Source organism: Lissotriton helveticus, chromosome 5_1 (assembly GCF_964261635.1).
Source record: "Lissotriton helveticus chromosome 5_1, aLisHel1.1, whole genome shotgun sequence".
Lineage (NCBI taxonomy): Eukaryota > Metazoa > Chordata > Amphibia > Caudata > Salamandridae > Lissotriton > Lissotriton helveticus.
The window spans coordinates 729,608,939-729,620,469 of NC_136065.1; the positions used below are offsets into that span (position 1 = coordinate 729,608,939).

The 11,531-nt window shown below is 48.5% G+C and overlaps 1 protein-coding gene across 2 annotated transcripts in view; it reads left to right on the forward strand.

Annotated features, from left to right (window-relative positions):
* The window catches only part of LOC144754879 (nucleolar RNA helicase 2-like), a 650,789-nt gene that overhangs the window by 293,764 nt on the left and 345,494 nt on the right, over positions 1–11,531 (forward strand). For both annotated transcript variants that reach the window (XM_078643201.1, XM_078643200.1), the window contains exon 9: positions 10,267–10,416. In XM_078643201.1, the coding sequence (XP_078499327.1) occupies positions 10,267–10,416 (150 nt within the window). The remainder of the gene's footprint in view (positions 1–10,266; positions 10,417–11,531) is intronic.

Genomic DNA, 11,531 nt, shown 5'->3' on the forward strand with positions numbered 1-11,531 from the left:
CTGTGCTCTGGTTTGCACACACACCAGTCTAGGGATACCCAGCATGGCTGCTTGGGTTACTTGCTCAACCTCATCCCATGCTGAGGTCTCCAGATCATTCCCAAGCAGACAGTCAGCTGGTAGTTGTGGAGAGACCACTACTAGTTTTGGACCAGAAACCTCCTCCCAATTCAATGTCACCATAGCCATAGGGCGTTGGGTGGTAATGCTGTCAGCATTGGTGACTGGGTAGGTTTCCCCAATCAGATATTGCTCTGGGGAAACCAGCATTTCTTTCACCATTGTGATGCTGGCACCTGTATCCCTCAGGGCTTCTACTTTAGATCCATTAATGGAGGGGTATTGTAAATACTTTTTACAGTTGGGTGGCCACCCAGCTACACTGGCAAACTCCATATCCCCCAAGGAGACTAAACTAGCTTGAGTGTATTCCCAGATTTGCTCTGGACACTCCTCTGATCCCATCTGTAGGTTCCCTGTCCCTTGAGTAGCTGGAATGGGTGCCTTAGGGGATTTGTTGTAGGGGCAGTTCTTATCTACAGTTAAATGTCCCAACTTCTTACAGCTGTTGCAATAGGCCTTGTTAGGATCAAAGTTTCTTCCCCTATAGGGCTGAGGCACAAAGGGAGTAGTTTGGGACCCACCCACCTGCACAGGTTTTTGGGGCCCTTTGGAAGACTCCGACTTTTTATCTGGGGGATTCTCACCACCTTTCCCCTGGTGAGGTTTTGTGACCATTTTCTTTTGTCACCCCCAGTGGCTGTCCTCGTCACCCTAGTCTTGACCCAGTGGTCTGCCTTCTTTCCTAATTCTTGGGGAGAAATTAGACCTAAGTCTACCAAATACCGATGCAACTTTTCATTTGTGCAATTGCTCAAAATGTGTTCCTTCATAAACAAATTATAAAGTCCAGTAAAATCATGCACATTGTGTCCAGTTAACCAACCATCCAGTGTCTTTACTGAGTAGTCTACAAAATCTATCCAGGATTGAGTCTGGGGTTTGTGAGCCCCCCTGAATCTAATTCTGTACTCCTCAGTAGTGAGTCCAAACCCCTCAATCAGAGTCTTCTTCATGAGGTCATAGGACCCTGCATCTGGCCCAGAGAGGGTCTGAAGTCTGTCTCTGCAGTTACCAGAGAACAGTTCCCACAGGAGTGCCCCCCAGAGAGGTTTCTTTAGTTGTCTGATATCACAAGCCCTCTCAAAGGCTGTGAACCACTTGGTGATGTCATCACCTTCCTCAAATTTAGGGACAATCCCTTTGGGGATTTTAGGATCATTAGATTGCTCTCTATCCTTGTTATTGGTATTGCTGCCACCAGAGATGGGGGCTAGGCCCATCTCTTTCCTTTCTTTTTCAAGAGCCCGGAGTCTGGTCTCTAGGTCTAATCTGTTGGCCAACTTTGCTAGAAAGCTGATCTCTTCATTGGGGCTCTCCCCAATGTGTTCTCTGGGGCACTGTCCACCTGTGTGGTTCCCAGGCTCCCAAAGGCTGACTCTTGGAATTAAGGGTACAGGGACCCCTTCTTCTCTAAGGATGAGGGGAGGACCATTATCCTCCCCCCTCTCCCCTCTCTTCTTCCTCTGTGTGGGTGTCACCCTGCTCAGAGGTGTGGTCTTTTGCATACTCAGCCAGGAGCTCCTGGAGCCCTTGTTTGGTTTGATGCAGACCTACAGTTATTTTTTTACCTTTGCATAGGGCCCTCAATTCCTTGAAGTCCAAGTGCAAGTAAGGTGTGAGGTCGAGTTCCTCCACCAGGCCTGTATTATCTTCACTAACAGCTGGGTTCTTTTGAGTCATTATAACCTGATTGTTCTAACCCTCTACCCTAGCTTGTAGTACTTTTATTTTTCAAAAATTCTAATGGGACTTAATCAAGGCCCTATCAGGCTTTTAGTATTTTTGGAAAAGACCAATTTCAGAATTATAAAGGCAATTTATGAGTTCTGTTGTGTGATCAGATGGTAACCAAATAGTCCAACAAATGCAAGTTTGTATCCCACCGCTGATCCACCAATGTGAGAAAGTGGTTCTATATATACAGGCCTTTAATGAAGTACAGCGTGTAGAGAGTCCACCAACTCCAGAGGTATAACAGAGGTTAAAGTCAGAACTGACCTTACTCTCCAAAGTGGTAGCTTGGTTGAGCAGTAAGGCAGTACCAGAGGACAGTGTAAAGCATGTGTTGTACACACTCAGTCAGCAAAAGGTTTCGCACACTCAAGAACTGAACTCCAGGCCAATTGTTATATCTTCAGATATAGTTGTTTTATTTTTAGAACCAACAGTTATAAAAATATACTTTCGAGGTATGAGTACTCTTATGTAAATACTTTGCAAAGGAGCAATTAGTTTGTACACACAATATTTACAGGCTAACTAATAAGCAATACAGTTCTGAAACACACTCTAGCATTGAGCTCAATATGTTTTTCATAGGAAAGTACAGTTGATTACTTTATGGATTACTTTGGTAGTCCCAGGACTAGACCTTAGATTCAGTCCTGGGGTCTAAGCTGAAACCAGATTAGCAAAAACGTTTTAGTTACTGTGATGAATTTTCCTGAATATAAAGCTGTTTTCAAAGTTCACACTTGGAAACTTTTCAAGGTGATTCTGACAATGTTATCCAATGGGAGGAAATTCAGGTTTCAGGTAAAGTACGACCGCGTTACTTTTGTAACCCAGTACTAGTCTCCTAAGGCCAGCACTGGGGGCTTCACTCAAAACAGGTAAATAATTGTGTTTCAGTATTCCGTACTGTTTTTAAAGAATATTTGCAGTTTTCAAAAGTAGACACTTCGAAGAAATTTAATAGAAAAGCAGACAATAGGTTCCTATGGAGAAAATACAAGTCACTAGTAAACCCGCTAGGGATTACTTTTGCGGTTCAGTACTGGGCTGAAAGAGCAGTACTGGCTTCTCTCCTGGTCACAGGTGAGTATTTTCGAATTCGGACTTTGGCTAATTTTATAGGAATATTTTCAGTTTTCAAAACTTCACACTTCACAAATTTTCAAGTCAAAATGGGTCAATGTCCTCCAATGGCTGGTAAGTGATTTACCGGTTTCCAGGTGAGTACTTGGTTGGTTTTCCTTCCGGCATCCTGTTCGGAGGTGTATTGCGCCGTCCCCAGTTTGAGACTATTGTTTGGATCCTTTTGGTGAGCAATCCACTCTACCCTCGTCGGTATTGTTTCGATCACATTTTCCATCCCTCACGTATCGAAATTTGGAAGACTTCACTCATTGGGTCGGGACAGCCCAATCACGGCCTTCGGACCTTGCCGTTCCCGGTTACCGTCTACACGATACCAACTTCGACTTAATCCGCTGATGGAACAGATCCTGCTCTCTGTGCTACTATAAGTGCCCGCACACTAACCTTAGCAAAGTCTGCAATCTATGCTACTCTCCGGAGCACAAAGAAGACGACTGTGATACCTGTTGGTCATTTCAGTCTAAAAAGACCTTGCAGGACGTCCGTCTCGACGTAGAGACATGCAGAGGCAGAACACAGAAAGCACCCCAAATATCTTCGGTCAAGAAACTATCGAGCAACAGGAAGACATTGAAAAAATCTCCGTTCAAGATTCCGACTGAACTTGAGATCAATCTGGAGTTCCGTGATCTTCTGGCAGTTAAGGTGCTGTGAGTACCCAAACACCTTCACCCACACAAAAACCTACTTCTATCGAACAAAAGGCTTCTTAGCCACTACTGCTGTCCGGCCATGGTAGGCACCCCGCTTCAAACGCCCCGTCTTCCGGCTCGGCACTAAAAATACAGATAAAGCCTTACGGCTCCGCCCTGACCGAGACAGAGCCTCATGGGCTCCCAAACCATTCATACCAAAAGAGAAGACCGCTTTGGTTCCGAAAACTTAAGCACAAAGCATAAATCTGCTCCTTCAAAACTTCACTTGCTTATTCTGCAAACCATGCAAAAAGTACTTGATCCAAAACAAAAAAAAATACATATTTATCCAGAGACTGGACGCAATGTAACAAAACCTGCACCAGTACCATCTTCCAAAAGAAAAACGTAATTCCTACAAGACACTGGATATAAGATAACTTTGAAAAAGGAGGACATATCTACCGGTCCCCTGCACCCTATTTGTCGCCGTCCTCCTCCTCCGCCACCTTCTCCTCCTCCACGTTCTCCTCCTCCTCCTCCTCTACCACCACATTCACCTGTACCCTTGGTACCTTAACCTCCAAACCCTCTAAATATCACACCTCCAGGTTCTTCTCACTCAGACCCAGACGCAGGTATAGGGGAGGACAATAATTATGAAGCACCACCGGATCCCTGGCCGGATTATGAAATAGACCCTCCAGGAGACACATATTCTGATATCCATTCTGCAAAACCCTCACCTCTTGGCAGTAAAACCTCATATCAGAGCTCATAGCGAGGAAAGCTGCATATCATGGGGCCTTGGAAGAAGATTTTTCATTTGATCCCTAGAGACTACACACAAAAATATTGATTGATTCCGATGGTAACGGGCTTGATGTGTCGTGCTGTAGATATTTTTAAGGACCTTGCTCGCATTATTACACCTAGGGTGGACAAAAAGTACAAATTCCCACAATCTGACCCAATTTTTATTAGGTCAGCTTCCACCAGACTCATTGGTTGTGTCCAATGCTCGCAAAAGAGAAAACTCGCAAACCACAGCTGATGCACCACCTCCAGACAAAGAGCGAGGGTTGATTGTGCACTGCACAATCGGCCAATCACTGACATATAGCCAATAAAACAGAGCTCACTGGGATGAGATGGAGGAATTACGCCAGTATCTCCCAGAATAGCATAAGAAAAAGAGACCGGATTTAGTGCAGGAGGGAAAATTAATTTCCAACTTCTCCATAAGGTGTGCATTAGATGCTGCTGACACTGCTGCCAGAGGGATTAATAACATCTCTTCAGCCCACAAGTGGATGAAGCATTGGAGAAGGTGAAAAGGGACACAGAAGGGGCTAAATCCAATAGAGCACTTCAGACACCTTCCAATAGAGGCTCCTTTCGACGTTTTTTTTTTTTTACAGAGTAGGTTTAAAAACTACCTCCACAGATGCATCCACATCTTCCTAAGGGCCACAAAATCAGTCCTGTCCTAGAGGATTTTACCGGGGCAGCTATAGGGGTGACCCACCTATCCTCCCTGCTCTGTAAACTCAATCAATCAGTGATTTGTATAGCGTGCTACTCACCCCGAAGGGTCTCAAGGCGCTGGGGGGAGGGGTCCGTTACTGCTCGAAAAGCCAGGTCTTGAGTTGCTTCCTGAAGGAGAGGTGGTCCTGGGTCAGCCGTAGGTGGATGGGGAGGGAGTTCCATGTCTTGGCCGCCAGGTAGGAGAAGGATCTTCCTCCAGTGGTGGCTCTGCGAATGCGTGGTACGGCGGCGAGGGCGAGGCTGGCCGATCGTAGCTGGCGGGTGGGTGTGTAGAAAGTGAGGCGGCTGTTGAGGTATTTCGGGCCCATGTCGTGGAGAGCCTTGTGTGCGTGGGTGAGGAGTCTGAACGTGATCCTCTTGTTGACGGGGAGCCAGTGCAGGTCTCATGTGGGTCGAGATGTGGCTGTGGCGAGGGATGTCCAGGATGAGTCGTGCGGAGGCGTTCTGTATGCGCTGGAGTCTTTTCTGTAGTTTGGCAGTGGTTCCCGCGTAGAGGGTGTTTCCGTAGTCCAGTCGGCTGGTGACGAGTGCCTGGGTGACTGTCTTCCTGGTTTCGGTGGGGATCCATCGGAAGATCTCACGGAGCATGCGCAGGGTGTTGAAGCACGATGATGATACGGCGTTGACTTGTCTGGTCATCGAGAGGGAGGAGTCCAGGATGAAGCCTAGGTTTCGTGCGTGGTCCGTTGGCTTGGGGGTGGTGCCCAGGGCAGGGGGCCACCAGGAGTCGTCCCAGGCGGCGGGCGATGACCCCAGGATGAGGACTTCCGTCTTGTCTGAGTTCAGTTTCAGGCGGCTGTTCTTCATCCACTCGGCGACGTCTTTCATCCCTTTGTGAAAGCTGGCTCTGGCAGTGGCGCGGTCGTTGGTGAGGGAGAGTATCATCTGGGTGTCGTCGGCGTAGGAGATGATGTTGAGGTTGTGTTGGCGTGCGATGGCTGCGAGAAGGCTCATGTAGACGTTGAAGAGGGTGGGGCTGAGTGAGGATCCTTGTGGTACGCTGCAGATGACTTCGGTGGCCTCGGATCTGAACGGGGGGGGGGCGGACTCTCTGGGTTCTTCCGGCGAGGAACGAGATGATCCACTCCAGAGACTTTCCTTGGATTCCGATGTTGCTGAGGCGCTGTACTAGGGTGCGGTGACAGTGTCGAACGCCGCTGATAGGTCCAGGAGGATGAGGGCCGCTGTTTCCCCGTTGTCGAGCAGGGATCTGATGTCATCGGTGGCTGCGATGAGGGCGGTCTCGGTGCTGTGGTTGGCTCGGAAGCCGGACTGTGAAGGGTCGAGGGATCTGTTTGTCTCGAGGAAGGCGGCGAGCTGTCTGACGATCTTCTCAATGACTTTGGCAGGAAAAGGGAGGAGCGAGATGGGGCGGAAGTTCTTGAGGTCGGTGGGGTCCGCTGTTGGTTTCTTCAGGAGGGCGCTGAGCTCGGCGTGCTTCCAGCTCTCTGGGAAGGTGGCGGTGTTGAAGGAGATGTTGATGATGTCCCGGAGTTGGGGTGCGATGATGGAGTCGGCTTTGTTGAAGACGTGGTGGGGGCAGAGGTCGGTTGGTGATCCGGAGTGGATGGTGTTCATCATGCGGGTGGTGTCTTCGGTGCTGACCGGGGTCCAGTTGCAGAGGGTGGTGGTGGGGGGCGTTGGTTCGGTGGTTGGGTGCGTGGTCTGTGCGCCGAAGCTTTCGTGTATGTCGGCGATCTTGCGGTGGAAGAAGGTGGCGAGTGAGTTGCAGAGGTCTTGAGAGGGTGTGATGTCGTTGTTTCCAGCGTTGGGGGTTGGAGAACTCTTTGACGATGCTGAAGAGTTCCTTGCTGTTGTGGGTGTTGTTGTCCAGTCGTTCTTTAAATGTTGTCCTTTTGTTGGTGCGGATCAGCTGGTGGTGTTCGCGGGTGGCGTGCTTGAGGGCAGTCATGTTTTCTGTGGTCTGGTCGTGGCGCCAGGCTTTCTCGAGGGTGCGGTAGTTTTTCTTGGATGTTTTGAGTTCGTCGGTGAACCAGGAGGCTTTCTTGCTGCCGGGTCTGCTGGGAGGGTTCTTCAGTGGTGCAAGGTCGTCGGCGCAGTTGGTGAGCCACTGTGTGAAGGTGCGGGCTGCTTCGTTGGGGTCCGTTGCGCTGTCGGGAGGGTTCAGGCTGAGGGAGGTGGTGAGCTGGTCGGCGGTGATCTTGCTCCAGCTCCTGCGAGGAGCCTGTTGCGGGTGGTGGGTCGTGGTTCATTCGAAGCTGAAGTGGACGCAGCTGTGATCCATCCAGTGAAAGTCCGGTGGAGTGGCTGAAGGAGATGTGCTTGCTGGAGGAGAAGACTGGGTCAAGCGTGTGGCCGGCGTAGTGGGTGGGGGTGTTCACCAGTTGCTTGAGTCCGAGGTTGGCGAGGTTTTCCAGCAGGGTGGTGGTGTTGGTGTCGTTGTTTTTCTCCAGGTGGAAGTTGAGGTCCCCTAGGAGGATGTAGTCAGCGGAGGGGAGGGCGTGCGGGCTGATGAAGTCCGCGATGTCTTCGCTGAATTGGGTGCGTGTTCCCGGGGGTCTGTAGATGACGGTGCCTCTGAGGGTGGTCTTGGGATCGGTGTGTATCTGGAAGTGGAGGTGCTCGGCGGCGGTGAAGGTGTCGTCGGAGTTGGTCGTGATGCGGATGATGTTCCTGTGGACGATGGCGATGCCTCCTCCGGTCTGGTTGACGCGATCCCTCCGGGTGATCTTGTATCCGTCTGGGATGGCTACGGCGATGTCGGGCCCTGAGGAGGCGTTCATCCAGGTTTCCGTGAGGTGATGTTTTGTCGAACAGGTTCCAGAGTTCGACGGCGTGTCTGTGGACGGAGCGGGTGTTGAGGAGGATGCACTTGAGGTGGTTGTTGCTGGTGCCTGGCCTTTTGGGCGCGGTGCTGGTCCGGAGGCAGATGAGCTTGCAGGCTTGGCAGCTGAAGGGTCCGTGGGTGCGTTTCGGGGTGGCTCGGTAGCAGGCGGGGTTCCGGTCTGGTTTGAGTGCGTGGAGGGTGGCGGCGTCGTAGGTCCGTCGTGTGGGCTGGCATCGTCGGGTGCCAGGGGTCCTGGCACTGGGCGCGGGCGAGGCGCAGATGGGCGCAGACGGGCTTGCCTTTGGCGCACAATCGGCGTGCCCGCTGCGCGTACGCGCGTGCTCCATATGAGGCGAAGTGGGAGGGAGGAGCTGCTGGGAGGCGGGAGCGGGGCGGCCAATGGGGTAACAGAAAAAAAAGGGGGCGGGCCGCGAGGGGGCAGCGGCGGGAAGCGAGGAGCGGGGAGGGGGCACACCAGGGGTAGCGGTATTCACGAGGCAAAAAGACAATTGCAGAGTCAAAAAGGCACAAAAAGACAGTTACAGAATTAAAATAGCACAATAAAGACATTTACAGAATCACGAAGTGCAGGTGGGAAATGCACACAATGAGGGCAACAGCGGGGCAGATAGAGAACGAGCAGCAGCGGGGGCACCGAGGCCAGGGACGAGCCTGTGGCCCTGGGCGGAGACGCGCTGCAGCTGGCGAGCCGCGCGGCGTGGGGGGTGTCCTGGACAGGTCAAATGACTGATTCTCCTTTTCTTCCAGATCCCTTCTGTGCACGTGTGCCTTTCATTGGTACCAAAAATAAAATAAACATAAGACACCGATAATACTTAATATAAGCGCCTTTAAAAAAGAGGATTTTGTTTGGACACACTGTTTCCATATCAGTTTCTATACGTGGCTCCTCGTTTTAGCGCAGACAGTAGTCACGAAAGAAACTGACATCGTCAGGGAAGGGCTCATATGGACTCCAACTACGTCCTTGCCAGTGGACGACTTCTTCACGAAGTCACTTAATGCAGTCTACCAATGTGCAGAGGTACTGTTGTAGAAAATTTTCCGGATCCAGGCTGGCGCCTGGGGATCATTCTAAGCTAAGGAGATTCCTTAGCTTAGATCTAGTCGCCTGCCAGATAGTGTTACCGAAGGTGTGTAACTTATTTAATAGATCTAAAACTTTTAGAAAGACTGTACAACTTTTTGTTGTTTTTTCACCACCTCATAAAGGCAAGCCCATATTCAAATCGGGCTTTGCCAGATGGATAGTTGAGTGTATTCAAACATGTTATGCTAAGGCCAAAAGAACACTACCTATACCTTTTAAGGCGCCTTACTCGAAAGAAAGCAGTTTCTATAGCCTTCATAGGAAACATCCCAATAGCTGACATATGTAAAGCAGCGACATGGGCTACACTTTTACACTTTTGCTAAACTACTGTGTGGATGTTCTATCACGCTGACAAGCTAATGTGGGTCAGGCAGTGCTATGTACACTTTTCCAAACAACTGCAGCAGCCACAGGCTAGCCACTGCTTTTGAGGAGGACAGCTTTACAGTCTATGCAAAGCATATGCATCTGCAGCCACACAGGCCTGGAACTGAAAATGTTACTCTCCATATAAGCATCTGTTCGTCGCATGGAGTTCTGTAGGCTCACATGTGCCCGCCCTCCTACCTGGACACCTGTGGCGTTGCAGTTTCTTTTCTCTTATATGCATGGACAGCTCTTTACTTATCACTTACTTTCACATTCCATTCTCACCAGCCGTGCAGGAAAACTATATTACTATTGACTCGATGCCCATGTGCATTATCACCAAGAGAAGGAGCCCTCTACCTTGTGACTCCAAAGTTTCTTTGAAGATAAACAACTTGCACACATCCATCCAGACCCAACACTAGATGGCAGGAGTATGCAAAGCATGTAAATCTACAGCACTAAATGCCACGAACAGATGCTTACAGGGTAAGTAACATTTTCCTTTTGCAGCTTGAACCACTTATAGATTCAAACATTACCCTTGAGGCCCCAGTTGAAGGTGGGTGAGTTGGCGCCAACCATATAAAACAAAGAGAAACAAAATAAAAGCTTGTTCTATTTAGATACAATTTCATACCCTACCACTAGCTAGCAGAATGTTACATAGTGTGTACGTTTAGAAGTTGTTTATGGTACAAAACTCTTTACTATTCAGTTACTAGTTTCTTAATGATTACAAATGTATTGATTGCTGTGACTTTATCGATCAACATTTCTCATTTTTATTTTATTTCATTCTTTACAAGCATTTGGCTGTTGCCTGCCATTGGTCTCAGAGAGCTGCAGTCATTGGTGATGTCATTCAAGTCTACAGTGGAAGTCATGGGCGTACCATAGTCTTTTGTGAAACAAAAAAGGAAGTCGGTGAACTGACTATGAATTCTTCCATTAAACAGGTATGCCTTTTAGGTATCTGAAAACAATGGCATTCAGTTCAAAAATGCCACAACTTCATTGCTTTTTTCCAACAATACCAGTTTTAATAAGTTGATATCAGCATAAACCTAATTACAGTTCTTTAAAATCTGAACTGTTAGGGCTGTGTGCTAAGTCCCCCGGTCCATTTTATTTGAGTTTAAAAAAAATGTGCTTGGTAGTTAGGCTTTAAAGTCTGTTAGAATTTCTTGTAGCTTTTCTAATGAGGTTCCAATTACATTACACATATCAACCTCAGAGGATGGAGTCGAGGAACTCAACCTGACCAGCAACTTAGTTTGAAGCAGCTAAACTGGGTCTAGACCAACCAAAGCACAACTCCAAGAGCTGCTTGCTGAGTTTGATAGAGCCCAAGCAAATGAAGAATACAATGACATTGATGATGACCATGCCAGTGAAATGAAACTGCTAAATGTACTCATGAGGATGACTCCCTTTCCTAGATGAGACCTGATGATAAAGCATGCTACCACTGGTAAAGTGGGTGAAGGTGCAACATAACACAATTTTTTCCAGTCGAAGGCAAAACACCCAAAATAGCGAAGTCTGTTAGGCATATTTGTTGGGTGCGGATGGGCATTAGCGTGTATTGTTCTTTGGGAAAACTTTAGATGTGTTCTGGTGTCTTTAGGCAAGATGTACCTAGTGTTGGTGTTACATGACAGTTTTTGAATGTGCTTGACGGTGTGAGGATTAACATGCCAGGTCCTAATTATTCTAAAGGTAGGGGCATACACGTTGGGGGGCAAGGTACGTCACTGATGTTACTCAGTTTTTAAGGAATTATTTTTACCAGCTAGTTTTGGGTGTTTCCTGTAGTGAATGGCACAGGTGGGCTTTTCAGTGTATGCTTTTTGGTGTACCAGAACAGGGCATCTTGCAACATTGGAGTTCTGTTGAAGATGATTGCAAGGATTCCAATAGTTTCAAACCCTTATTCACAATGATTTATTTATTTTGAGAGTTTTATATAGCGCTGGCTAGACCGGGAGGTATCGGAGCGCTTTACATAAGGTTCCACAGGAATTACAAAATTACATCATTTACACGTTACATCAGTTACCAGAAAAATATT